The sequence below is a fragment of the Caretta caretta genome, chromosome 10 (assembly GCF_965140235.1).
Source record: "Caretta caretta isolate rCarCar2 chromosome 10, rCarCar1.hap1, whole genome shotgun sequence".
In the NCBI taxonomy this organism is placed as follows: Eukaryota; Metazoa; Chordata; order Testudines; family Cheloniidae; genus Caretta; species Caretta caretta.
In genome coordinates, this window is record NC_134215.1 from 22267688 (window position 1) to 22294674 (window position 26987).

The 26987-nt window shown below is 39.4% G+C and overlaps 1 protein-coding gene across 13 annotated transcripts in view; it reads left to right on the top strand.

Moving 5' to 3' along the window:
- Positions 1-26987, top strand: part of MRTFB (myocardin related transcription factor B) — a 194077-nt gene that overhangs the window by 133206 nt on the left and 33884 nt on the right. For 7 of the 13 annotated variants that reach the window (XM_048868371.2, XM_048868379.2, XM_048868377.2 and 4 more), the window contains 6 exons: positions 1861-1926; positions 5032-5087; positions 7129-7204; positions 9627-9788; positions 10382-10566; positions 25417-25563. In XM_048868371.2, the coding sequence (XP_048724328.2) occupies positions 1861-1926; positions 5032-5087; positions 7129-7204; positions 9627-9788; positions 10382-10566; positions 25417-25563 (692 nt within the window). The remainder of the gene's footprint in view (positions 1-1860; positions 1927-5031; positions 5088-7128; positions 7205-9626; positions 9789-10381; positions 10567-25416; positions 25564-26987) is intronic. The other 6 variants (XM_048868372.2, XM_048868369.2, XM_048868375.2 and 3 more) reach the window with 2 other exon arrangements.

The following is a 26987-nucleotide window of genomic DNA, read 5'->3' on the forward strand; positions in this document are numbered from 1 at the left end:
TCATACAGCCAGGAGTTATCAGAGGAAATCTTTAGAATGCAGTATAATTTGTTTTACATAGCCTACATCACACAAAGTATCAAGGCATGCTTTACTGTGAGAGAATGTGTTTATTATTTCTCTGTAGGTTAATTGTTTGGTTAAGCTGTGTTTATCCTCGTTTGCTAATATAATGAAAAATTTTAGACATTTAAAGAAAATAAAACCACTCTTACAGATGAACATTAAAATATTAGGGGGAGGGAAGTTAGATATTTTTAAAACAAATAATGTAAAATATTTTTGTAAAAGAGAGGCTGCAGTCATCTCTATGAAGGAAAACTGAACACTTGAAAGTCAATGGGACCTGTGCTTCTAAATTCCTTGAAAATACAACATCAGTGTTGGTTCTGTCAAGGGCATGGGTGTTGCCACACGTTAGTCATGCAAGCAATCCCATAGAAGTCAGTGAGGCTGTGAGTAGTGTTATGGTTATCGGAATCAGGCTCTGTACTGGGTGCTGTTTTAATGGGCCTTTGACAAGATATCAGGTTCAGATACCTTGCATGGGGATACAGAGCTCTGATTTACCTATCTATTATAGGTCTACTCCAGGAAATCTTTCTGTTGCATGTAAAGTCAATAACAATAATTATTACTTATTACATTCATGCAAAGGGGTCCCAAACAGATCAGGGCCTTTTTGTGTAAGGCACAGTATAAACATATAGTGGTCTATTTGTCCATCCTTAAGACTCCCCATTTTGGATTTACAGAAAGTGGTGTACAATGCTTTAACAGTATCATAAGGAATAATATAAATGGCTAAATAGATTATTTTAAAAAGCAGTACATTTTGTGCATAAAATACTGCAGCCCTGAAGTCTTGGCATTGGTTCTTATTCCCAGTACTCTCTGCTGTTTTCCAAACTAAAGACCTATATAAGTTTAGACAGTGACACCAAAAGAAGCCAAATTAAAACTCCATTTCTATTTAAAATTATTTCAAATTAAACTTTGGGCTACCAAATCTTTTTGTTTTGTGTTTGTACAGCTCCTAGCACAATGGGATCCTTGTCCATGACCAGAGCGTCTATGTGCTGTAATAGTATAAATAATAAAAAATAAGTACCTGTTTGAATATTTCATGAAGATTTCTTTGGAGATTATTTAAATAAAATATAGAATAGTTACCTCTAAAGTTTGGGCAGGACTTCCTTCAAATTACTAAATGGCAGATTTATTCAGTATTTAAATTAGACCATTGAGACAGGGTAAATCTCTCATTAATCAAGCAAGCAATTAATCTCTTCTTCAGTTCTCTATTTTTAAAATGGGAGAAATTCCCCTTTGTAAAATACTGAGATATTCAAGTCAAAGATGTTATGTAAGTGCAAAATTTTATTATTATTATTTATTATTGAGGAAATCAATGTAATGTGATTTCTTTAATTTGAAATTCATATCCTTCTGTATTAGAATCTGAATTTGAATCTAGAATCTGTTGTACATAAATAATCTAAAAAATCTTATCATATTTGTGAAAAAAATCATAAAATAGAATATGAAAATTTGAATTCTTAACAGCATTAATATATCACTACAGAATTCTGGTGTGCTTTGGATTCTAGACATGTCAGAAGGACATATAGTCACTATGTGTTTTTACTGAAGGTGTAACATTACCAAAGATTTTAAAAAGTAATCTACAGACCTATTATACAATATCCTGTGTCTGTTACTGAATAGAAATATTTTGATTGTGTTCAAAGTTGAAATATTTGACTTCTTAATTAGAATTTATATTGTTCTTTTCTGCAGCTTTAAGTAGGAGATAGTATCATAGCATGTGAATTAATGATTGCTATTTTCTTTTGCCAGTACTTCAGCTTAGGCTGCAGCAAAGACGGACAAGAGAACAGCTGGTGGACCAGGGCATCATGCCACGTAAGACTAATTTTATTTACAGTAACTTGTATCATATTTCAAGACATATAAAATAATTGAAGATGAAAATTTCTAAGGAAAGCAGTCGTGATAACTTTGTCATTTGATTATGTTCATGTAATACCTACAGGAAAATTATAGCTAATTTAAATAAGAGGTATTTAAAATACAAGGTAAAGACAGTAAACTAAATTAATCTGCAGACAGAATAGCCACTGTGTTAGCGTCCCCCTAGAGTTGGAGACATTTGAAATAAGAGCAGACAAATGATAGAAAATACTGGGCCTAATTGTTCTTTACAACAGTTTAACCTGTGAGTAACTTCACTGCAAATGATTGAATTACACCAATGAAAGCAAGTGGACAAATAAGGCTTACTGAATGACTTAGGAAGTCATTTCCATCTCTAATTCTATGATATAGTCTAAAACAAAGTTACTGTTTATTAATTTAGTTACAGTTTGAAAATGTAGATAATTTAGATGCTTTTTATTAATCAGGTACAGTTTGAAAACTAACTTAATTTAGTTATGTTAGTTGTATTTACAGTACTATGTATCTGAAATTACTATATTGTATTTTTAAAAATATATGGTTTCTTTGTAAATGATTTCAGTACTTTAAAGTAAACTAACTATATTTGGTCTTAAGGTCCATTTTCCCCCTTGACTTTGCTTATTTAGGGTTAGTGGCTGTTTCACAAGCACAAAGGTACCCTAAAATCAGTTTAATCAATAGCAGAAGATCCCCATGCATAAGGGGTTTGAGTGGCATAGAGCTGCTGTTCCAACTCCAGCACCACCACCGCTCCATGCCCCATGAAAAAGGAGAGGGCTCTGGTTGTGGTGTTTTTATGCCCTGGCTATCCCTGACTGCCATAACATTCTTTAGGGACCATAAGCAGCTTGACCAAGGTAGAGCAGCCTATGGCTATTCTAACTTATGCTAGCTGGGTGGAAGGCAGTCCTAGGATCAGGGGAGTGCAAAGATAGATTAAAGCCACCTTTGATACCACCATCCCTAGTTGCATTGAATACTTTTTTCTCCCCCACCTCTGAGCATCTTTATCTTAGTCCATTTTTAGAATCAGTGGAAGTTGACAATGTCTAGTAAGAGAAAACTGGACTCCGTAGATTATGGACCCCATTAGAAAAATTATTCTTTATGCAATAAACAAATAAACCTATTTAAAATTACAAAAATACATTAGTTACAATTATTATAAATAATATTCAAGTCTTCACTGGTTGAAGTCACAATTCGTTGCATTCCTTGCATGGCTTCTTGAAATTAATCTCTTCTTGAAGTTTCCAGTTACCCAACACACCTGAGACTGCTTAACCATAGTATCCTCTTAACCTTTTCAGTAGAGTAGTGGCTTATCAGTAAGGCTACATTTTAGTAAAGGATATTTTTAGTAAAGGTCACAGGCAGTAAACAAAAATTCACGTCCCTTGACCTGTCCATGACTTTTACTATATACCCCTGACTAAAACTTTGGGGGTGGGATACCACTGAGCGGGGGTGCAGGTGCTGGAGCGGCAGCACGGGTACTGGGGCGGGTTGCAGCTGCGGGGAGGGCACCATGGGTGCTGCGGCAGGGGCAGGTTTCCTACCCGGCTCCTGGGAAGCGGCAACCTCCAGCTGCTAGCTCCACGTGCTGCCTCCACTCGACCCAAAATCCCGGTTCTGACGCTCCCATTGGCTGGGAACCTTGTCCAATGGGAGCTGCAGAGGAGGTGCCTGCAGGTGGAGGCAGCACGTGGAGCTAGGAGCTGAGGGAAGGGAGTTCCTGTCACCCTTCTGGGGAGCTCCCCCCACCCGAGGTAAGCACCGCCCTGCACCCCAATCCCCAGCCCTGAGCCTCCCACACCCAAACTCCTGGTGCTAGGGAGTGAGGGGGTTGAGACTGCCCCAGCAGCAGCTGGTGCGGCTGGCCCAGGGGCTGCCTGAGCTGCTCAGGCGGCTCCCAGGCCAACTGCAGGGGCTACCCCAGAAGTCACAGAGGTCACGGAAAGTCATGGAATCCGTGACTTCTGTGACAAACACGGAGCCTCACTTCTCAGTGATCTTCATCTATACCTTATCTCTCAAGGACAGCTGGGCTTTCAGCTACCATGTTGCAGACTTCTTATACTGTGGAGTGGGCTCGGAGGGCACCTTTCTTTTTCTGTCTGGGAATCAACAGACCTCACTAGGAAAGTGAAGAGATCGCACTTTAAAAATACAAATGTTTCCAGGATTTTTTCCCTTAAATGTTTATATTTTCTTGAAAATTGCTTCAGAATGAAACACAGCATTATGGTGCTATCCTATTTTAATTGTACTTTACTTTGAATATTTTGTGTTTTTACAATGTTTAAAAATAGATTAGTGCAGACAGTTCTTAGTAAAAGACAATTTCTATACCTGCCTGTTGAATGTTTTGTGCATTGATCTTTCCTGTATTTATTATTAGAGAAAATAAATCATAAGTGAAGGGTAATGTAGTGGGACAGATGTCCCACTACATTATTTCAGTATTTTGAATGGTGGCTGATAAAATTCTACCATAGAGCACTTTATTGGTAAATAGCTAGGGGACACCAGCATATGACATAGGTAACATAAAATATTAGAATTTATTAGGGTATCACAGTGTACCTTTAAAATGTTCTAATGTGCTCTGCCTATGCTTGAGAAGTGGAGTTTGTTTTGCCTTCATGATCGACAGCTTTGCTTAGCTACAAATCCCAATTTAGAATCTGTACCTCTGTTATATCAGTGAGTTACAGTAATTTTCTATGTGAGAAAAAGACTTAACCTGTACATATTTTAACAATGAGCTACAATCTCAGAGTGGAATGCCTCCCTGTACAGAGGGCCAGCACAAAGAATATGCAATACTTCAGTCCCACTTAAGCTGTCTGCACAGGGATGAATTTAACCTTCAGTAAATACAAGCAAATAATAAATAGAAAGAGTCAGGTGTTGGGCAAGTAAAATGGAGTCCCATACCGGATGTAGTGTTGAGTGCAAGATGCCTATCCTTAACTAATACACTGATTAGAGCATTTCATTTGGAAATCATTTCCTGTCAGTTTAACTCTTTCTTTCTTCTCACAGCTTTGAAAAGCCCAGCTGCATTCCATGAGCAGAGAAAGAGCTTGGAACGAGCCAGGGTAAGGGATGTAGTTTATACTTTCTTTAAAACTATCAACGTACTATTAATATCTGAAAAAAGAAAGCTAATTTATTACTTATGAAAAACAAAAATAGATCAGAAAAAAATGTGAGGTAGGCAGTTCTCAGACTGCATAGGACGTTTTATTATCATTGCAAATAGTCTATGGTAATATTCTGGAAGAATCCCTATGCAAATGCAACATTTGTAGCAAATCTCTTGTGTTGAGTGGGAGTGTTCTTAATTCTCCACCGATACCAGACAGGTTGGGGGCTTAAATGTGACGGTACTCGATTGCAGGTCTTCCCCCAGTCCAAGAAGAGCACTGTTAAAATGACAATAGAGAAAGATGACATGTTTTGTACAAGGAAACAGGCCTTGCCTGTGCTGAAGTTTTTATGCACCAGTGCAGCTGTATCAGTGTAGGTACCCTAGTGGCTAAAACTGCATTGTGGATAAGCCTTAATCCAGGCAAGCGGGAAAAAAATGCCGCCATCATATGATCCATCCTGACATTCGGTGCTCTAGGACTTCAGTAACCATTGTAGTGCCTGCATGCTTTTTCTGTAGCTTGATCCAGCTTTGGATCATTGTAAAATTTACTGGCCTTTCCCCAGCACCAATTCTTGCTCATTCTCCCTTCCCCACTGGTTGCCATGGAGACACACCAAAGAACAAAGCTCAGGGGTGCATGAGTTGCTGCATACTACACAGAATCATAGCAGTTCCACTCCGTTTACATTCTTCCACAGATGTGGAATGCAGAATATTGCCCTTAGATCTATTTTCAGTCTGCCTGTCTTCAGATTCAAGAAGTCACCACTGATCTGGATCACATTCAGAATTACCTTAAATTATGTAGAAAGGGATGGGGCCATTGATACAGCTACTGCCATGTACAGTACTGTTTCAGTCCACCTTCTGGTACTATTTTATGGAGGATAATGAACAAATTGATATCTTCTAATACATATCCTTTATAAGAGAAACACAGGTAGGACAGCTGACAATTTTTTTAAAATACAGTTTGAAAACTTTTAATAAAAATCTGGACTCTAGGACAAGGTTAGCTATGCCTGAATTATTCTGCACAATCCAATAAGAGTCAGTCATCGTGCCATAACTTCATAAAACTGTCCAACTTTAAACTGTGAAATCTAGTCATCTAGATCTTCAAACTTATTCCAAAGAGATGGGTTTCTTTTAAGAAAATTAATAAGGATGTTACTTTGCACAGCACATTTTAATAGCAAAGGTCTTAACTGTGCTAATATGACATGGATCTGCATTATGGTACAGCGGATCTCTGGATTGCTCCTGGGTTGCTTACGCAGGGATTGTGACTCAGACACTTCAGTCCCTTGCACAGGATGTGTTAATGTGTGTAGAGAAGCCTCTCTATGTACCAACACAAGGGCCAGGAGCAATTTATTCATTAGTGCTGGCTGCTGCTTTGAAGTAGATATGTCACTAACTTTCAAGGAAAGAAAAAAATTGAGTTTTAAAAGCAGTTCAAAGGCAATTTCTGTCTTGCTTACTGGAGTCATTTTATGTCTGTACTAGTGTGCTGCATTTCCCAAATTCCCATTCAATCACACCAATTAGATTTAGATTTCAATCTCCCTTTCTTGCTCTGTGTGTTTAGGTTGGAGGAAGAGGGGTAGTTAGGCAGAGAGTCTGTTTAAGGTGGGTCGTTTTATGGGATCCTTGTTATTTGTAAACTATTCAGGGGAGGGGAACTAAGTTTTATCCTATGCCCTGTAAATTGTTAGCTATACTTACTGTGCAATATAAATACTTCAGTAATCACAAACATAAAGCCACAACCTAAGCTTTAATGCAAAGTCTTGCCAAAAATTCTGAAGTTTTGATGGCTTTGTTCATAAGGAAACATTTTCAGTACAAAAAATAAATCTCTCCCACAACAGAAAACAGTGATGCTCGTAAAAGTTTGTGTGAATGAACAAATTGCTTTGTTCTGTAGTTATTAGCATTTGTGTGATGCTTTCTCCCCCCCCCCCCTTTTTTTTTTTTTAAAGACTGAAAATTTTCTGAAGCACAAGATTCGCAGCAGACCAGATCGATCAGAATTGGTCAGAATGCATATTCTGGAAGGTAGGAACCCATATATCCTGTTTTTCAGGCTAAGGGTTTATTTTAGTTTTGGGCTATCTAACTGAATCAAGCTTAGTTATGAGGTACTTATTAAGGTGCAAGACTTCTTTTGCATGCCAATCTGTGGTTCAGGTAATTGGCACTCCATGGAGACTTGAACCAGTGGGGAGGAATCTTTATCCTTAATCCATAGGACAGCAGAGAAGACACTCCTGGCCATGGCTGTCTTCTCAGCTGTGAGGAGGATGTCTCTATAGCCACTGTTTCCCTTAAATAAAAATTGTGTTGTATTATATAAAGTTAATTGCTGTATTATCTATCTCCTAAGGGTTGTACATACAGTATACATTGTTGCAGTCTTTCCAGGAAGCCCTGAAACAATCTTTTAAGGGATGTTTTCCGCAGTAGATTAACCATTAATGAGCTTGTCTCTCCACATTTTGTTGCCTTGCTGTTCAGGTAAATTTAATACTCAGAAATAATAAAATCAGTTTTTGAATGGGATGGCATTAGCATGTTTTAATATTGAAATCCCATTGTATGTACAAACAGCAGTATTAAAAACCAAAATGAATTAACAGTATTCCATTTGGTGAAATAGTCTGCTGTTTTTAGTTTTCAGAACATGAACTACACTCAGATCAGGATTCTTCATATTGACAGACCATCTGCATTTTGTCATTAAAATTAGCACGCAACAAACATCTAACAACCTTTAAAATTACATTTTAAAATTAAGCCTTTTATAGTTGAGTTTGGCAAGAGAGTCTCCAAATAATTTGTTTTGAAGTTGAAAAACAACAGTTTAATGGATTGCATTCATATTTGTTCTGGGAAAACTGTCATTAGGGCTAAAGTCATATCAAGTTTCTGCACAGTATATTGGGAAACAGCCAAGACGTTACATTTTGAAAATTGGGCTTTATAATGGAAATACCAATTCACCCTTAACTGTAAGAGTGCTGCTATAATGTATACATTTTTACTAATATGATCTGCTTTTAGATTTATGAATCATATTAGTTCTGTGTGTCATACTTTTGGTTTCACACACATGATTACATATATGCTGTTATTATTACGATAGAATAAGAAGTGCCTGCATTTTTTAAAATGTCCCTGATGGGTTTTTTCTTTCTACTTCAGCCTACTTAATGAGTCTAGCAGAATAAATTGGTAGTCTTACTTTGGTGACAAAGACCATGATTTGGCAAAGTGCATAAGCAATTGCGTAATTTTAAACTGACTCAGGTGCTTAAAGTTAAATGTGTTTAAATTCTTTGCTGAATTGGGGCCAAAGTAATTGAAGATTGTTTTTCAGGTCAAATTTGACTGAAATTTTACCTTTGTAAAAATATGCTCATAGAATTCGTGAGGATTTTTTTTTTAATAACGAAAATCTTTTCAAATAAACAAAATATGTCACTGGAGTGTTTTAAGCAAATAAACATTACCCTCTAGAGTTTTCAATTCAAACATAAGCTGGAGAATTGCAAGTGAACTTGACAAGAAACTGGCTATCATCAAATGCAAATTGTGAAAGAAATGTCAAAAGTAACCAATACTATATCATAAAGTGTTAAGTTGTATAAGTTGTTTTAATTATTTCAGTAACATAGAAAAGGACTTTTTTGTAATAAAACATTTAAATCTGATAGTGCCTCTCTAATAGGTCACCACCATTTATATAGCTGCTTATACTAATAAACAGCATTTTGGTGTCCTGTCCGTCTGTTGTAGTGTACAGTAAATATTATACACCTTGTTTATGTTGTGTAGATTCTGTAGCTGCAAGTTGCATCCTAAATTGATGACCGGGCAGGGTCCTTGATCAGAGTGCCTAAGAAATTTGATTTGGGATCCCCAGGCACTACCATAATTTAATAATAAAATTAATAATTATTATTAAATACTATGTTGGTTGGTTGAGCCCGTATGAGCTTGATTTCTTTGGCTGGGTATAAGTTTTTGAATTTAAATTTTAAATTTCGTCTTGTGATGCTGAGGAAATTTATTGTAAGTGTACTAAAAAGGACAAATGACTTCCTAAAACCAGAAAGTTTTTCTGAGTTGGTCTTTTTTCAAATGTTTACCTTTTGTTAAAAATGTTACAAATACATATTGTTGTGATGGCTGCAAAAGTGCTATATTTAGCTAATTGTGGGAGGATATTATAAACAAGAGCTATCTAGAACATTTTCCTTTTCTAATACTAATTTTGAGGATCTGTAGATAAGTTAGTACCATATATGTATTTTTATAACAAAATGACACTCTCTAATAAAGGACTAAAATAACTCACCGATGTTTTAAAGTTTTCGACATGCATGGAGGTATGGCTATGAAGATCAAAAGCTATTTTGATGGTCTTAAAATGAGACAAAATAGTTAACAAAATCATTAAGAGTTTTATCTCTTTTAGAGACATTTGCAGAACCCTCACTGCAGGCAACTCAGATGAAACTGAAGAGAGCTCGGCTGGCAGATGATCTGAATGAGAAGATTGCTCAGAGGCCTGGCCCTATGGAACTGGTGGAAAAGAACATCCTTCCTGTCGACTCCAGTGTTAAAGAAGCAATTATAGGCAAGTAGAAGAGCTACAACTTGGATCTGTTATCAATAAGGCAATATGAGAAATTAGTAATTTGAACCTTAACTTTAAAGGTTAGTTGAAAAAAAAACCCGTAAAGTTAATTAGCTATGTATTATGTCAACTTCTAAGATACTTATGCCCTACCAGCACTAAAGTGAGCAAGTAAAACTATTTTTATTCAAACTCAGTTTTAATTGTACAGTTGATCGGACTATAAAGCTATGTCAGTCTTACATGAGTGAATCTTTTAATGATTAAAAATAGTTAAAAATTAATTGACGCTATATAAATGACTCTTATTTAGTCACCTCCGATATTAAGGGACCATCCCACTAAATGCTCAAACATACTGAATACAGTTCTTCTCATCCTTTCTTAGAAGACCATCACCATTGAGCAACCAATTTTTGGACCCTTGAATATCATTTAAGATGGCTTTTATTGTGTTAAAAATAACATTTATATCCAAAAATATTTAAATACAAAACATAGTATGCTAGTTGATTTCCAACATTTCATGGCTCCTCTAGCTAGCTAAATATTGACTTCTGAAACTAAATAGTTTATTATTGTAAACATCCTAGCAGTTGGACAAGAGAGTTATCCCCAAGCTTTGGATGATTACTCATTTGATGAAGACAGCAGTGACGCTTTATCTCCAGATCAGCCTGCTAGCCAGGAATCCCAGGGTTCAGCAGCGTCTCCTGGTGAACCAAAAACAAGGGACTCGCCATCATCAGTCACACCGAACACTACTTCTACTACACAGGTACAGTTTATAAATGTCAGAATCAAATCACACACCTATCTATTGTAGTACTGTATTGCAGTAAAGAGAGCACTGATAAAAAAGCACATTTACCATAACATGATATTTAACTTTCTGTGTGTTTTTGTCGCATTTCACTTCAATGGTGCTCATTCTAGGGTGACAGATTCAGACCAGAAGAATATAAGAGAGTGCTGGAAGGCAGGTATATCCACCTTCAGAATGAGCAGACCCTTGTTCCCTGGATAGCCAAACAAAGGTTACTCCAGGCCAATTAAGACACCTGATGCCAATTAACCAGTTAAGGCCATTAGGCTAATGGAGACAGCTGAAACCAATCAAGGTCCCACTTATACTGTTTAAAAGCTCTCCTTCCAGTGCCCTCCAGGAGGCTGAGGTGAAAGGAGCTGGAGGAGAGGAAGCATTGCTGAATCCTGAGGTAAGGGTGAAGCTAGGAAAAGGGGACCACGGGGAAAGTGGCCCAGGGAATCAAAGCAGTTTCAGTGGTGAAGGGAAAACCACCAACAGGTGCTACCATTAGAATCCCTGGGCTGGAACCTGGAGTAGAGGGCGTGCCCGGGTTCTCCCCTCTTCCCACCCCCACTCTACAGAGATCCCCTGGAGAAGGGAAGCAGGACTCGGTCCAGGCAGGAGGCCGAACTGCGTCTACTGAGCTCTATGGAGCAATAGAGACTGTGTGGTATTCCCCCTTCCCATCTCCCACACTGGCCGGTGATGAAAGTAACTCAATAGGCTGTGACTCTTGTCGCTACACTAAGAAAGGGAGGTCACACTGGGGCCATATCAAGTTTCTGAGGCCACTGAATCTTCCCAGAAGTGCAGGACCCACCAATACAGGCTCGGGACTTTGTCACACTAGGTACTGTTGACCAAAGTTGGAGGACATATTTGATCAAAGAGAGGTACTGAAGGCCCCGAACATAACACAGGAAAAGGAGGAAGCAAATAAAGAGCACTAATTGTGTTCTCACCTTTCTTTATTTCCCTCATTTTTTTTCATTAATATTAATAATTTTTAACTCTTCTTTTGTTTTATCTTTCCTACTGGCCACCATCTCTGTGTCTCTTTCTATGCTATATATGACCCTAGAAATACTTCCTCTTCTTAAATATCAGATTTCATTCATCACACTGCCAAGCAACTCAACAAGCTTTTAAAAACTCTCAGTATTATTTGTGTAGGCTACTTTTCATGTTGATAAAATAACCGGCTTTAACTTAAGCAAAAAGTCAAAAACTATTCTTTTTAAAGTATTGTGCTGGTTAAAATCCAGTTACCTCAAAAATGAACTTGTGACACTTCTTGGTTCCCCTCTGTATGAACATGGTAGAGAAATAGATGGAGTGAACATGACCTACCTGCCTGCCAGTGTGTTAAAGAAATCTTTGCTCGTATTCTGTAATGTGGCCTCCCACCATCATATGAGGATTGCATTTTACTTTTCCCTTTATTGCAAGTACCCTTCCTCTGCACCCTTAAAAACAATGTAACTTTGTATAGTTGTTCCCCCACTTTTCTTGTAGTATTTAGGACACTGAACAAACAGTAAAAATATCATGGTGGTAAAAAACATAAAATATTAAATCTAACCCTGCAGACTGCTGTTCAAAAATCTGAGAAAGGTGGGATTCGTAGACCTTGCACACCCTTCTCACCTTCATCAACCTGAAACCTCAAGCCAGAATCCAAATATATGCATGGAACTTCCTCCACAGTCAACATGGATAAACATTCAGGAACTGCTTTAAAAATAATGGAGGTGGCAACATTCACTCAACATTCATTCTCATAAGAGAGAGAAAACAGATCAGTTCCTAAAGTATCCCATTCTTAGCTGTTATACTGTGCAAAAGTGTTTGGTCACTTCTGAATTTAGGTATACTTCATAGCAGTGTATTGTGATAGCCTTGTCTGGTCAGTTTGAACAGGGGGAACATATCTGTATTCCTTTTATTTGCTAAATGAATACAGGGAGCATTTGTACTATTTAATTATGCAAAGTGGTTAACAAAAGCAGGGAACAGGAAATTTCCCATGTAGCATAATTTGCATAATCTAACTAACCATTTCTTTGCTATCCATATATTTCACATTTCCACCGTACTTCAGAGATGACATTGAATTAGATATTTGGGGGAGGAAAGATCATATCCACTTAAAGTCAGACACAAAAATAGATAAACCTTCGAAAAAGACAAACTTTCATGCTGTTTCAAGCTCTCTGCGTAGTCTAGAACTGATAATGAATTAAATCATCTCAGATTCATTGCTTGCTAGTGTCTCTAATTATTGGATTCTTTTTAATGGAATTTAGAAACACTTGTTTACCTAGCTTACTTTTCAAATGCTTGCAGTAAAAGGGTTCAAAAAATAACTTATGGTTCAAAAAAGAACTAGATAAATTCATGGAGGATAGGTCCATGGCTATTAGCCAGGATGGGCAAGGATGGTGTTCCTAGTCTCTGTTTGCCAGAAGCTGGGAATGGGCAACAGGGAATGGATCACTTGATGATTACCTGTTCTGTTCATTCCCTCTGGGGCACCTGGCATTGGTCACTGTTGGAAGACAGGATACTGGGCTAGATGGACCTTTGGTGTGACCCAGTATGGCTGTTCTTATGTCGTTGCATTGGAATGTGCAGAACCCAGTTTGCTGTTCCTAGGTTCCAAGAGTGAAATCCTGGCTCCCTTGAAGTCAATAGCAAAACTCCCATTCACTTCAAGGAAGCCAAGATTTCACCCCATGCTTTTTCCAGAATCTGTAGAACCTCTGCAGTCATCCCAGAAGAATGTTTTGTCTTTAATAGTAATGATTAACTGCAGTTGCTACCGGGTTTTTAGTACCTTTCTTCATTCCAGATAGTTAACTTGTATAAATCATCATAATTCTGCTGAAGTTAATCAGTTGGGTACCTGGCCCTGTGTCTCCAGAAAAGATCACAGAATTAATGAAGATGTTGGTTTTTATATTTATATAATTTTAAAACAGTGTAGATGTTTGGTATTAAGAAACAAAACAAACTTGCTGTTTCTCACCTAAGCTGGATTTTCTTGTGTTTTCTTGCATTATGTATCTAAATTAGATTTTCCAAAGAAGAGTGAAAGTAACCATATCTAGCTGGCAGCCGGTATCAAGTGGAGTACCCCAAGGGTCGGTCCTGGGGCCGGTTTTGTTCAATATCTTCATAAATGATCTGGAGGATGGTGTGGATTGCATTCTCAGCAAATTTGCGGATGATACTAAACTGGGAGGAGTGGTAGATACGCTGGAGGGGAGGGATAGGATACAGAAAGACCTAGACAAATTGGAGGATTGGGCCAAAAGAAATCTGATGAGGTTCAATAAGGATAAGTGCAGGGTCCTGCACTTAGGACGGAAGAACCCAATGCACAGCTACAGACTAGGGACCGAATGGCTAGGCAGCAGTTCTGCGGAAAAGGACCTAGGGGTGACAGTGGACGAGAAGCTGGATATGAGTCAGCAATGTGCCCTTGTTGCCAAGAAGGCCAATGGCATTTTGGGATGTATAAGTAGGGGCATAGCGAGCAGATCGAGGGATGTGATCGTTCCCCTCTATTCGACATTGGTGAGGCCTCATCTGGAGTACTGTGTCCAGTTCTGGGCCCCACACTACAAGAAGGATGTGGATAAATTGGAGAGAGTCCAGCGAAGGGCAACAAAAATGATTAGGGGACTGGAACACATGAGTTATGAGGAGAGGCTGAGGGAGCTGGGATTGTTTAGCCTGCAAAAGAGAAGAATGAGGGGGGATCTGATAGCTGCTTTCAACTACCTGAAAGGGGGTTCCAAAGAGGATGGCTCTAGACTGTTCTCAATGGTAGCAGATGACAGAACGAGGAGTAATGGTCTCAAGTTGCAGTGGGGGAGGTTTAGATTGGATATTAGGAAAAACTTTTTCACTAAGAGGGTGGTGAAACACTGGAATGCGTTACCTAGGGAGGTGGTAGAATCTCCTTCCTTAGAGGTTTTTAAGGTCAGGCTTGACAAAGCCCTGGCTGGGATGATTTAACTGGGAATTGGTCCTGCTTTGAGCAGGGGGTTGGACTAGATGACCTTCTGGGGTCCCTTCCAACCCTGATATTCTATGATTCTATGATTCTATGTGGTTCATAATTGTTAAAATAAAATATGCAGATGTATAATCGTGTGCATAGATGATTCTAAGGAATCCTGAAACACTAAAAGGAACAAAACTGGCAGATGCAACATTTCCCTAATCTATAATAAGATAACTGAATGTATCGTATTTTTTTAAATAGATGAACAAAAAATCAAATGTAGATTTGACTCAGTAGCTTCAAAATAATACTATCCACTGCCATGGAGAGATCAGAGCTTAATTGTTAGTCTTTGTAGCTTATGTTCTTAGGTCAAAGAAGCAACATTGCTTCTCTCAGGTGCTTCATTGACTGGTCCAAAGTCTCATTCATAAGGATGGCAGTTTTGTGTCTCTGACAGTATAAATTATTAGATCTAAAAGGGAAACAGATCGCCTCTACTTCTGAAGAGGCAATTGAGATGGATCCAAATGGCAGTATTATCCATTAAGAAGCTCCCAAGAGCCTAAATAGTGTCATGTCATTACATTGGTGTAAATCAGTAATAAATCCATTGTAAATGATCAATTCCACTGTAAATATGAAATATGAGTATTGGGACCATAGTCTCTTATTTCAAACATTTTAAAAAAATCATATAGTAGCAGACGGATGGAGGCATAATGCTGTACTTGAATTTCTTTTCTCAAAAGCCTGTCTCAACCAATTTGTAAAATTTGTAGACTTAAAGTACGAAACACTGTTACCCCCCATTATTTTTTTTTTTTTGGATTATTAGTCTAACAGTTTATACCATTTAGAATAAGGCTGTCAAGTGATTAAAAAAAATCATGATTAATCACGCTGTTGTTAAAGAATACCATTTATTTAAATATTTTAGATCTTTTCTACATTTTAAAATATATTGATTTCAATTACAACACAGAATACGAAGTGTACTGTGCTCATTTTATATTTATTTTTTATTTAAAACAATTGCACTAAAAAACCAAACAAATAGTGGCTCTCAATTCATACAAATACAAGTACTGTAGTGCAATCTCTTTATCATGAAAGTTGAACTTACAATTATGTACAAAAAATAACTGCATTCAAAAATAAAACAATATAAAACTTTAGAACTTACAAGTCCACTCAGTCCTACTTCTTGTTCAGCCAATCACTCAGACAAACAAGTTTGGTTACAATTTGCAGGCGACAATGCTGCCCACCTCTGGTTTACAGTGTCACCTCAAAGTGAGAACAGGTGTGTTCAGCTGGCACTGTTGTAGCTTCAACCACCATTCCAGAGGACATACGTCCATGCTGATGATGGGTTCCATTCGATAACGATCCAAAGCAGAGAGGACCGACGCAATATTCATTTTTATCATCTGAGTCAGATGCCATCAGCAGAAGGTTGATTTTCTTTTTTGGTGGTTCGGGTTCTGTAGTTTCTGTGTTGGAGCGTTGCTCTTTTAAGACTTCTGAAAGGATGCTCCACGCCTCGTCCCTCTCAGATTTTGAATGGCACTTCAGATTCTTAAACCTTAGGTTGAGTGCTATAGCTATTTTAGAAATCTCACATTAGTACCCTCTTTGCGTTTTGTCAAATCTGCTGTGAAGTGTTCTTAAAAAGAACATGTGCTAGGTCATCATCCAAGACTGCTATAACATGAAATATATGGCAGAATGCAGGTAAAACAGAACAGGACACATACAATTCTCTCTTCCCCAAGGAGTTCAATCACAAATTTAATTAATGCATTATTTTTTTAATGAGCGCCATGAGCATGGAAGCATGTCCTCTGTAATGGTGGCCGAAGCACAAAGGGGCATATGAATGTTTAGCATATTTGGCACTTAAATACCTTGCAACACCAGCTACAAAAATGCCATGCGAACACCTGTTCTCACTTTCAGGTGACATTGTAAATAAGAAGCAGGCAGCAATATCTCCGGTAAATGTAACCAACCTTGTTTGTCTTAGCAATTGGCTGAACAAGAAGTAGGACTGAGTGGGAGGGTCTAAAGTTTTACATTGTTTTGGTTTTGAGTGCAGTTATGTAACAAAAAAAAGCTACATTTGTAAGTTACACTTTTACCATAAAGGGATTGCACTACAGTACTTGTATAAGGTGAATTGAAAAATACTATTTATTTTCTTGATAATTTTTACAGTGCAAATATTTGTAATCAAAAATAATATAAAGTGAGTACTGTACACTTTGTATTCTGTGTTTTAATAGAATCCAATATATTTGAAAATGTAGAAGAACATCCAAAATATTTAATAAATTTCAATTGGTATTCTATTGTTTAACAGTGCAATTAATCACAATTAATTTTTTTTAAGTTAATTGAGTGAGTTAACTGCGATTAATTGACAGCCCTAATTTAGAAGAAAATATATATATAATATAAAATAAATAAAATTTGGAATTGCATTTCAAGCGCTCATAAGATCTATCCACTGATTGGTGAAAACTAGAACAGTTTAAATACGCAAAATGGAATGTTGAGATGCTTGATTCCCTCTTTCACAGTTCCTCTGAACTGCAAAAATAGTTTGAGCTTTGCAAGAAAACAAAAAAAAAATCTTCACAATAACATAGTTGTGTGGTCTAGAAAGGACAGTGACACTGTCTGACCTTGAATATTTCTGCATCTTTAAACATCTTATAAAAATGCAGCTGGAAAACAACTTGCCAGAATATCAGTGGAACTAACATCACTTGCACTGGAAATTAAATTTAAGTCTGACCAATTCCTAAAACAGATGGCTATGTGTATAATATAGTCATCTGGGCATTGTTATCATGAGTGCCTCTCGCTGGATTCCCACAGCCAGTTTTGGTATCTCCAGCCTTTGAGTTACTCAGTAGACCATTATTTATGATGCCTACTTGTATTAGATGTTGTCAGACTATTGGTTTTCCTCTATTGTTAATTCTTTGTGCCATTTTGGTCCTTGATTTCTTTGAAATAGCCAGCATGGATGCTGATTAGTATAAGTATGGTGCTGGGCTTTTTTGATAGGGGGACACTTATCCACTTGGAACTGGAGACCACCAACTCATTTAAAGAAGGTTACCAGACTTCCACTAGACTTTTTGGTCACTGTTGGTCAGTAATGAATTTGATCTTAAGTCCAGTTGCTTTCAAGGAAATAAGGTAGTCACTATTCCCTAAATAAAATTATCCGTCTTTTTCTCATTCCTCTTTACACTACCAACACCTTATTTTTTTCTTTTCCTATGTCTTGCACTTCTTAGCCAGATTTCCTCCTTATTACATATTACTGCTCCCATGAATACTTACATGTTCAACCCAATATCTTGCAAGTGTTTTTTATTTGCATATAGATTTCTAATAACCCATTGATAGTGATGTTTGGGATCTTCTGGTGCTTATACTATACATTCTTAATTGTATACTCTAAAATAAACATATGTAGCTTTTGCAATGCAACTAAGAATAGCTATTTTACAGTTTATGGAAAGATTTAAGGAGGTAACAATTTTAATGGCCAGAGTAATGGGTATTAATGTAAACGTGTAATATCTCTTTTGGTTAGTCATGGCTGTAATCTAGTGCTGGATTTTCAGAAGAACTTCATAGGGAGCTCAGGGTGTTTCATGAAGGTTCTATATACAAAGAACAAAATACATAACTGAGCACTTTGGAACATTTTCCCATTTGTTATTTAAACTCACTTTATATCGGTACATTTATTTTTAAACTGAGCCAGTGGACTTCTAACATGGCCATGACTAGGGTGACCAGATGTCCTGATTTTATAGAGACAGTCCTGATTTTTGGGTCTTTTTCTATTGTAGGCTCCTATTACCCTTCCACCCCATCCTGATTTTTCACATTTGCTGTCTGGTCACCTTAGCCATGACTCCTGTAAAATTGCAGCTACTTTATACAAGGCATGGCAGAAACTGGAATTTTTCTGAACCTTTTTCCTGACCGCCACCATGATAAAATACAAAAAAGATTGCAAAATTCAAATTAAAGAAAAACGTGTCTATCTAAGGCAGCTGATAGTGTACATCATTTAAAGTGCATTCCTTCCTGAGGGTGCAGATTGTGACATGAATTAGGTTCCATATGGAGAAAATGTAATGTGTGTTGGGGGAAATGAAAACAAACCACATGAAATCAGATCAGTAAGTGAAGAGTTAGGGTCCTTATGGATAGTTAAATAAAAATACTCGCATGGTAAGTGTTAGATACATGATAGCAACAACAACACAACAGAGCACTTACAGCTAATTTGAAAAGCACTTCAAATAGGGCTTTAAATCTTCTGGTTGCAGATTTTACACTGTGTTCCATACTCTTTTACATATACACCTAGAAGTACAAAACTGCTCCTCCACAGACTGAAACAGATGCTTATCTTCATGTTCCTCTTGAGATATAAGAATAAGAGCCCACATGTGGAACATGTGCCTGGGAATTTGCTCTTTCACTCTGTTAATTTCCTTGGACAAACCTGGCATTTTACTACAACAGAAAATATAAAGAATATTTTGAAAACAATGGCGTATAGTCAGGACTCTTTGAAGACTTCCTCCTGTACATGTTTCCAGGCCTTAAAGAATTAAAACATTTATGATCCCTCAGCACAGATTGAGTGATGACCCAAAAGTCATCTTGCTTTCACCTAAGATGTTTGCATCTGGTAAGGATTAGGTGTTTTGACCTCATTACTTCAAACATGTCAAGTGATGATAACTGCTGCTTAATAGCCAATTTATTTTTAGACCAATTTCTGAATATTGAAGGACATTGCTCGATGAAGCAATGTGAAATTACTTTCCTAATACACTCAGACTAGCTGTTAACCCGATGCATGTTCACTTTCAGTTAATGGAGAAAGTGCAGAAATAACACATCTGTGATGGGAAATGGGAGATTTGTTCTTTTATTGTTGTCTTTACATATTTCCTTTAAGAAATAGAGAAGTGGCAACCAATCCACAATTAAAACCTGTTAAATTAGAAAACATGATAAGAAAATGAAGGACATTGTTTGCCCTTTCCTCCCCCTGCTTCCCCACCCCAAATAGAACTATTGTAAAAATGAGGAGTCCACCAAGCTGCATATTTCATATAGTTCACAGCCCTTTCAATTTGCACCTCATTGTCAATGTGAGAACAGGTAATTGACTGTGTGGCAGCTGGACTGTTCAAGTTCAAGTAACATGGTGTTTGCTTGAGAGACAGCAGTTTGATTCCTAGTGTCAGTGAAATGGCAGGGTTCGATTGGTTTGGGGTGGGGTATTTTTTAATAGTACTAATAAAAAGCCATACTCTGAAGGGAAAAAAAGAAGAAATGTTGACTGGCTAGGTCAGGGAATTACACAGAACTACCACTTTAAATTTAGTTCCTTGTGCCATTGATCTCTGATGGCCGTAGACTTTGTTCCATGCAGGTAGGATGCTTTTTGCATTTAACCTTGCATTGTTAAGAAAACCTCAAATATGGTCATCCCTGTAAAATTCCATTCATTGAGAGTTGGCTGTAGTATCATTGCCTAGGTAAGTATAATCATGGGTACTGATACTACTGCATGTTTTAGGATTTAAAAGGCTGAATAAGGAAAATGAGTAGTGCTGCAGTTACTCAAAATAAGTTTTATTTTAGCTCTTTTACAATTATATTGTTCATGGTTAACCTCCTGCCTGAGAAAAAACAGAGATATGTTACCACACAGCACTTCCTAATCAAGCCTACTTTATTCTTAAGGTAAAAAGCTTTACAGAGAAAACGTATTAAAAATGATAAAAGACCCTGTATACATGCTAATAAGCTTAGCAGAATTAACCCTAACATGGACTCTGTGAGGATCAGTCCTTCAGCCCTACCCAAGGGGAGCCTTTGTGGTTACCTGTTCATCACAGCTTCAGCTCAGAACAAACACCCAGTCCCTTCCAACCCCACACTGAGAATGTCTGAGCCCAAGGCCCATTCTAAAACCAGGTTATTTATCTAAAATCCTTTTCTTTGTCCGTTGGTCCCTGGAGAATGTAGTTTGAATTAATAAATGCGTACCTTTCCAGTGGGTGGCTTCAAAGGACTCATAGCAGAGGAAGTACATTAGCATCTCCCCATAGGTGCTGACTACATGGGTGCTTCAGGGCTGGAGCACCGACAGAGAAAAAAAAAGGTGGGTGCTGAGTACGCACAGGCAGCCCCCCCAATCAGCTGTGCACAGCGTGCAGGAGGTGCTGGGATGGGGTGAGGGCGGGGTGCACTTGGAGGAGGGGACAGAATGGGTTGGGAAGAGGCAGTGCAGAGGTGGGGTGCTGGCAGGGGTGGTGTGGGGGTAGGGCCTAGGGCAGAGCCGGGGGAGCACTCCCTAGCACATTAGAAAGTCATCACCTCTGCATCTCCCTCTCTACTAGAGAAATACATACAATACCACAATAACACATACATTTTTGTGTTCTTAATAGAATGTACCCCAAAGGTATTAATCCTGATTCAATAAGGTTTAACTTAATTCAGTGAGGTTCATTCAGTATATTGTAGGAAATTGTCAGTGTGTCACCCCACAAGAATTGGCAGAGAGATTCAGGGTAGATATTATACCTCAGAACTACCTTTCTCATTTTGTGAAATGAACTACATTTCAAGTTGATGGTGTCCCTTTTAGTTGTAAACAAACTGGAGGGAATTTAAAGAACTAAGATTGAGGGCTGCAAAGGTTATAAAAACTAATTGATGTGGACACAGTGGCAAAATGAGAATAGACGCATGCATGGAATTAAGCGGCAGGTCACAACTTTTATTAAACTTTAACACAGGGTAGGGGTGCTACCCAGGCATGTAATTGGTTCCAGTGCAGGAGTTAAAGGGCTCCTTACCATATAACCCTTAATGTGGGTAGGCTCCCCTCACCAGGACTCATAGAATATCAGGGTTGGAAGGGACCCCTGAAGGTCATCTAGTCCAACCCCCTGCTCGAAGCAGGACCAATTCCCAGTTAAATCATCCCAGCCAGGGCTTTGTCAAGCCTGACCTTAAAAACCTCTAAGGAAGGAGATTCTACCACCTCCCTAGGTAACGCATTCCAGTGTTTCACCATCCTCTTAGTGAAAAAGTTTTTCCTAATATCCAATCTAAACCTCCCCCACTGCAACTTGAGACCATTACTCCTCGTTCTGTCATCTGCTACCATTGAGAACAGTCTAGAGCCATCCTCTTTGGAACCCCCTTTCAGGTAGTTGAAAGCAGCTATCAAATCCCCCCTCATTCTTCTCTTCTGCAGACTAAACAATCCCAGCTCCCTCAGCCTCTCCTCATAACTCATGTGTTCCAGACCCCTAATCATTTTTGTTGCCCTTCGCTGGACTCTCTCCAATTTATCCACATCCTTCTTGTAGTGTGGGGCCCAGAACTGGACACAGTACTCCAGATGAGGCCTCACCAATGTCGAATAGAGGGGAACGATCACATCCCTCGATCTGCTCGCTATGCCCCTACTTATACATCCCAAAATGCCATTGGCCTTCTTGGCAACAAGGGCACATTGCTGACTCATATCCAGCTTCTCGTCCACTGTCACCCCTAGGTCCTTTTCCGCAGAACTGCTGCCTAGCCATTCGGTCCCTAGTCTGTAGCGGTGCATTGGATTCTTCCGTCCTAAGTGCAGGAACCTGCACTTATCCTTATTGAACCTCATCAGATTTCTTTTGGCCCAATCCTCCAATTTGTCTAGGTCCCTCTGTATCCTATCCCTCCCCTCCAGCGTATCTACCACTCCTCCCAGTTTAGTATCATCTGCAAATTTGCTGAGAGTGCAATCCACACCATCCTCCAGATCATTTATGAAGATATTGAACAAAACCGGCCCCAGGACCGACCCTTGGGGCACTCCACTTGACACCGGCTGCCAACTAGACATGGAGCCATTGATCACTACCCGTTGAGCCTGACAATCTAGCCAGCTTTCTACCCACCTTATCGTGCATTCATCCAGCCCATACTTCCTTAACTTGCTGACAAGAATACTGTGGGAGACCGTAAGACTCAACTCTCTCTGAGTCTTAGCACCCTCCCGGATGCAAGGGGGACAAAGGGTGCAGCAGGGTGAAGACCTTAGCTCGCAAAGGCCATAGTCTGACCTCAGCCCACGAAGGACACGGGGTCACAACCTATCACATTAGCCCAAGGCCCATCACCGAAATCCCAGGTCTTTTACCTCTGGGAACCTTTCATTTTATTCTCCTAACTGTCCTGGAAACCAGCCACAGGGGCCACCACTGACTAGCTTAGTCATTCCCCACCCACCTATGCTGCCTAGAGTCACAACACCTGCCCAGTCCATGTCTGCACATGCTGTAGCAGTATGTCAGCACTTCCATCTGACAGATATACACCATCATCCCGTCTCGCTGACTGTAAGGGATGTCCTTATACTGTATCACTGAACCCTCTTTCTCCTGGAATATCTTAGTGACCCCCTTATTTACTTTCTTTCTAACATTGTCCACATGGGCTGGGTCTGCTCCCAACCCTGGCCTGTAAGTGAGTGCAGAAGAGGCATGAGCTGATCCCACTGCATGCCTGTTCTGAATGCAAACCACTTTGGCCCTGAAGCCCACTGAGATCTAGCTACCATCCTAGGTGCCCTCTTGTGGGCCCAGTTCACTACAGGGTGCTCACGAATCCAAACGTGCACACTCTGGGTAGTTGCTGAAACAAACAAGCACAATGGGTTAATTACATTTCGCCATTCCCTGCCATCTTTTCATTGGTGTGGATGTAAGTCCTGTAAAACTTGATTTCCAGTGCCCTATGGCCTGCACCTGCCATGGGCCAAAACCCTTTGCAGCTGCTAATGTTGCTGCCCCGATCCTGAAAGAATGAGTATCAAATTTACCTGGGTCAAGACCACAGTACTACAAAGTTTTTCTCAGTACCGTGCTGAATTGATGCCTTGTCTGGAAGCTGTCATCACCATGTATAAATAGCGGGCCTAGCTGCAGACCCTGAATTTTTATCGCCTTTACAGGGCACAAACACTTCTCTGCACTTTTCTTCTATTCCACATTAGCCCCTCTCCCCTTCTGGCCTGTTAGGGAGTACCTTGAGCACAGAAACACCACTCTTTTCAGATAGCTGTATGTCTGTTACATTTAATGCACGCTGGGACCTGTCTGCAGCTGCTATAGGCACCAGTTCACTCACTCTCAAAGTGCCAAAGAAGGCAACAACAAATGCCACCTTAAATAACATGGCCTCCCTCTCAGCTGCAGCCCCAGGCAGAGCCATTGACAGCTCTGTCAGGGTTTCCAGTGTTAGGAGTAACCTGTCATCCCTCTTGTGCCAACCCCTCTAAGAGTCTCTATACTATGAATTGCCTGCATGTGTCTGGGAAACCCACCAACCTATATCAGGAGGACAGGTACACAAGCCAGCCAGAGATAATGGAGGGAGCCCACCTGTGGTGGGTCAAAGGCACCACATATTGCACCACCTGGTGTGTGGGTATGGGCCACCCACAGTGAAGCCCTGTATCCTAAATTCCATGGACTCTGAAAGGCTTATAGGCCCTCAGAGTCCACAGGACAACCGAGTCCTCAACTAGTTTCACAGCTGTCATGAGCCAAGGTCCCAGAATTGCTGGAGCATTGCCCACGGATCCCTGCTGGCCAGCGGCAAGTTTTCGAAATCTGTTGTCCTGAAATTGACAGAGGATTGGCAACACCATTATCCATTTCTGGAACATGCACTACATGAAAAAGGATGTTAAACTGCAGGCAGTGTAAAATGAAGGCTCTCACCAGCCTTGTTACTCAAGCAGTCTCTGCCAATTGTCTGTTTATAATATGGACCCTGGATTGGTTGCCACGCCAGAAATGGACTTTCTTGTTCTGAAAGTTTTCTCCCCTATTGACTGCCACCAGTGTAGGAAAAATCTCAAGCAAGGTGATATCCCCTGTACTACCCTGCGCCATCTGGCTTTCTGGCTCCCTTTGTGCACACTACTCACCTTGAAAGTAAAGTAAACCCCAAAACCTATACCTCCCAAGACAGATTATACCTGCAGCTCAGTCTTGAGCAACCAGCCCCAATACCATATTGAAACCTCCATTTAACTCTTCCAGGAATCTTTCCCACCCTTCTAAGTCTTCCTTCATTTTCCTCGTCATTCTAATAAAGTGGTTGGGTTTTCACGCTCCAGAGAAGGCTCCTAGGATTGACCCTTTCACAGCTGGCCCCATGAAGTTTCCCCACCCATTGGTGCAGGTGGATGGCATTTTGTAGCGCATGACTAGGAGACAACGGGTATACAAAGGAAGGAAAATAATTATCATGTTATAAAGGATATGAATTGGTGGACAGGATGAAACTAAGAGGGCAAAAATTTAGGCTGAATGTCAGGCAAAACTTCCAGACAGTAAAATTTATAGCACTGTATAAAGGCTTGATCTTTTGCTGTTACCTTCAATAACAGCTGGAGAAAGTCCCAAGACTGTAGAATATTCTCTGAAGGGAAGCAGCAGAAAATCCCATCATTAGAGATGTGTAAATCTAGACTAACAATTCACTAGAATATATAATACATCAACAATCCTGCTTTGGCTAGGGAAAGGTCTAGATGGCCTAGTTAATTTTTCTCTAATATCTTTAATTCTGTGTGTGTGGATTAGTCATAATTTGTTTTATTTATTTTTTTACATGTTTTTGTGATGTGTTCTGGAAGTGTTCAGGTGCTCAATTTTAATGAAAGTTTCTTTGTTTTTCAGCAGTATCTCTCATTAACTTCTGCAGTCCCTGAATTCCTGAAGCCTGCCCCCACCACCGAGCAGCACACTATACACTCTACAACTACTGCTACTACTCTGACCACAACTACTCTATCTGCAGCAAAGCCTGGGCCAACTTTGGTAAAGGTAGGTTATAATGAAGGCATTTGATGTCTTTGCTTTAAATCTGCTTTCTCCAATCCTGTATAGAATGAAAATGAATATATCATGGTGTTATAGTGCTTTTATCTATGTATATAAAATATCCTGCAGTGTTCAGTTGAATATACAGTGAAGTCAACTGAAATCTGGCATACTGTGTCAGATTTGCCATTCATAATTTGCAGGCTCTGCAAAATGCTTTATGAGCCATCCATACATTGTAGTTGTAGACAGACCCAGCAAAATTCTGCAAACTGAATCATGTAGTAGGATTCATACTACTTCTGAAGTGCAAAAGAAAATGCAAAATGAGACAAATACTGCAAATACTTGGCAAATTGCCTTGATACTTTGTATTTTTTACTGGTGAAATTCATCCCTCCCAACACAGAGTCCAGCTAATCTGGTTTCAGAGTAACAGCCGTGTTAGTCTGTATTCGCAAAAAGAAAAGGATTACTTGTGGCACCTTAGAGACTAACCAATTTATCGGATTCATCCGATGAAGTGAGCTGTAGCTCACGAAAGCTTATGCTCAAATAAATTGGTTAGTCTCTAAGGTGCCACAAGTACTCCTTTTCTTTCAGCTAATCTGGCTTTGTGTAGGGACTAAGCGGGAACAAAGAAATTGCATTCACACACCAACCTACAAATAGGCCACAGGGCTGCAGTGTATTCTTTCCCCAGCTATTTTTGAGGCCTGTGGACTGAATTAGCAGAAATTGTGCCTCCATGCTGCCTTGTGGTAGTTTTAGACCACCGGATCCTCATAAGTGAGAATCTTATAGGCCCATTCATAGTAGCCCCTTCTGCACTAACATAGTTGGAGCTAGCATGAAGCTTTTGCACAGATTTAGGTGTCCTGTGTTTAAATGTCTACAGTTGTCCCCTTTTGGAGCCTCTGAAGGTGTTGTGGAAGGCATTATAGACACCCTACACATCAGGATGAACTTCATTGTCATATACTTTTATAAGGGATGTACGGTGTTGTTTTATACTGGTATACATTTGGAGGATATTCACTGAAATTCATTCACCAACTCACTTATAATGCAAAACCTTAACAACTTCAAATACTCACCAAAATGCATGATTGTCAGGAATCAGGCCTGCAGCAGAGCCAGTCTCTGGGCAACCTAGTTGAGTGCAGCCAGCCTGTAGTAGGGTGCCTGCTTGGCTACACTGCCTGATTGGTTGGAAGATTCCTCAGACTGGCTCTTAAGCCTAGTAGCAGCAGCAGTTCAGCAGCAACTCAAAGCATTTGCCCATGGCTGCAATAGCTACGGTGCCTACTTGTTTCCAGCCAAGTTACTGCCCTTGTCTCCAGACTTGCCTCGCTCCAGGTAACCTGGTCCTGACACTTGGCTCCAGTTCCTGTCTTTGGTTTTGATCCTTTTCTCTGGCATGTGGC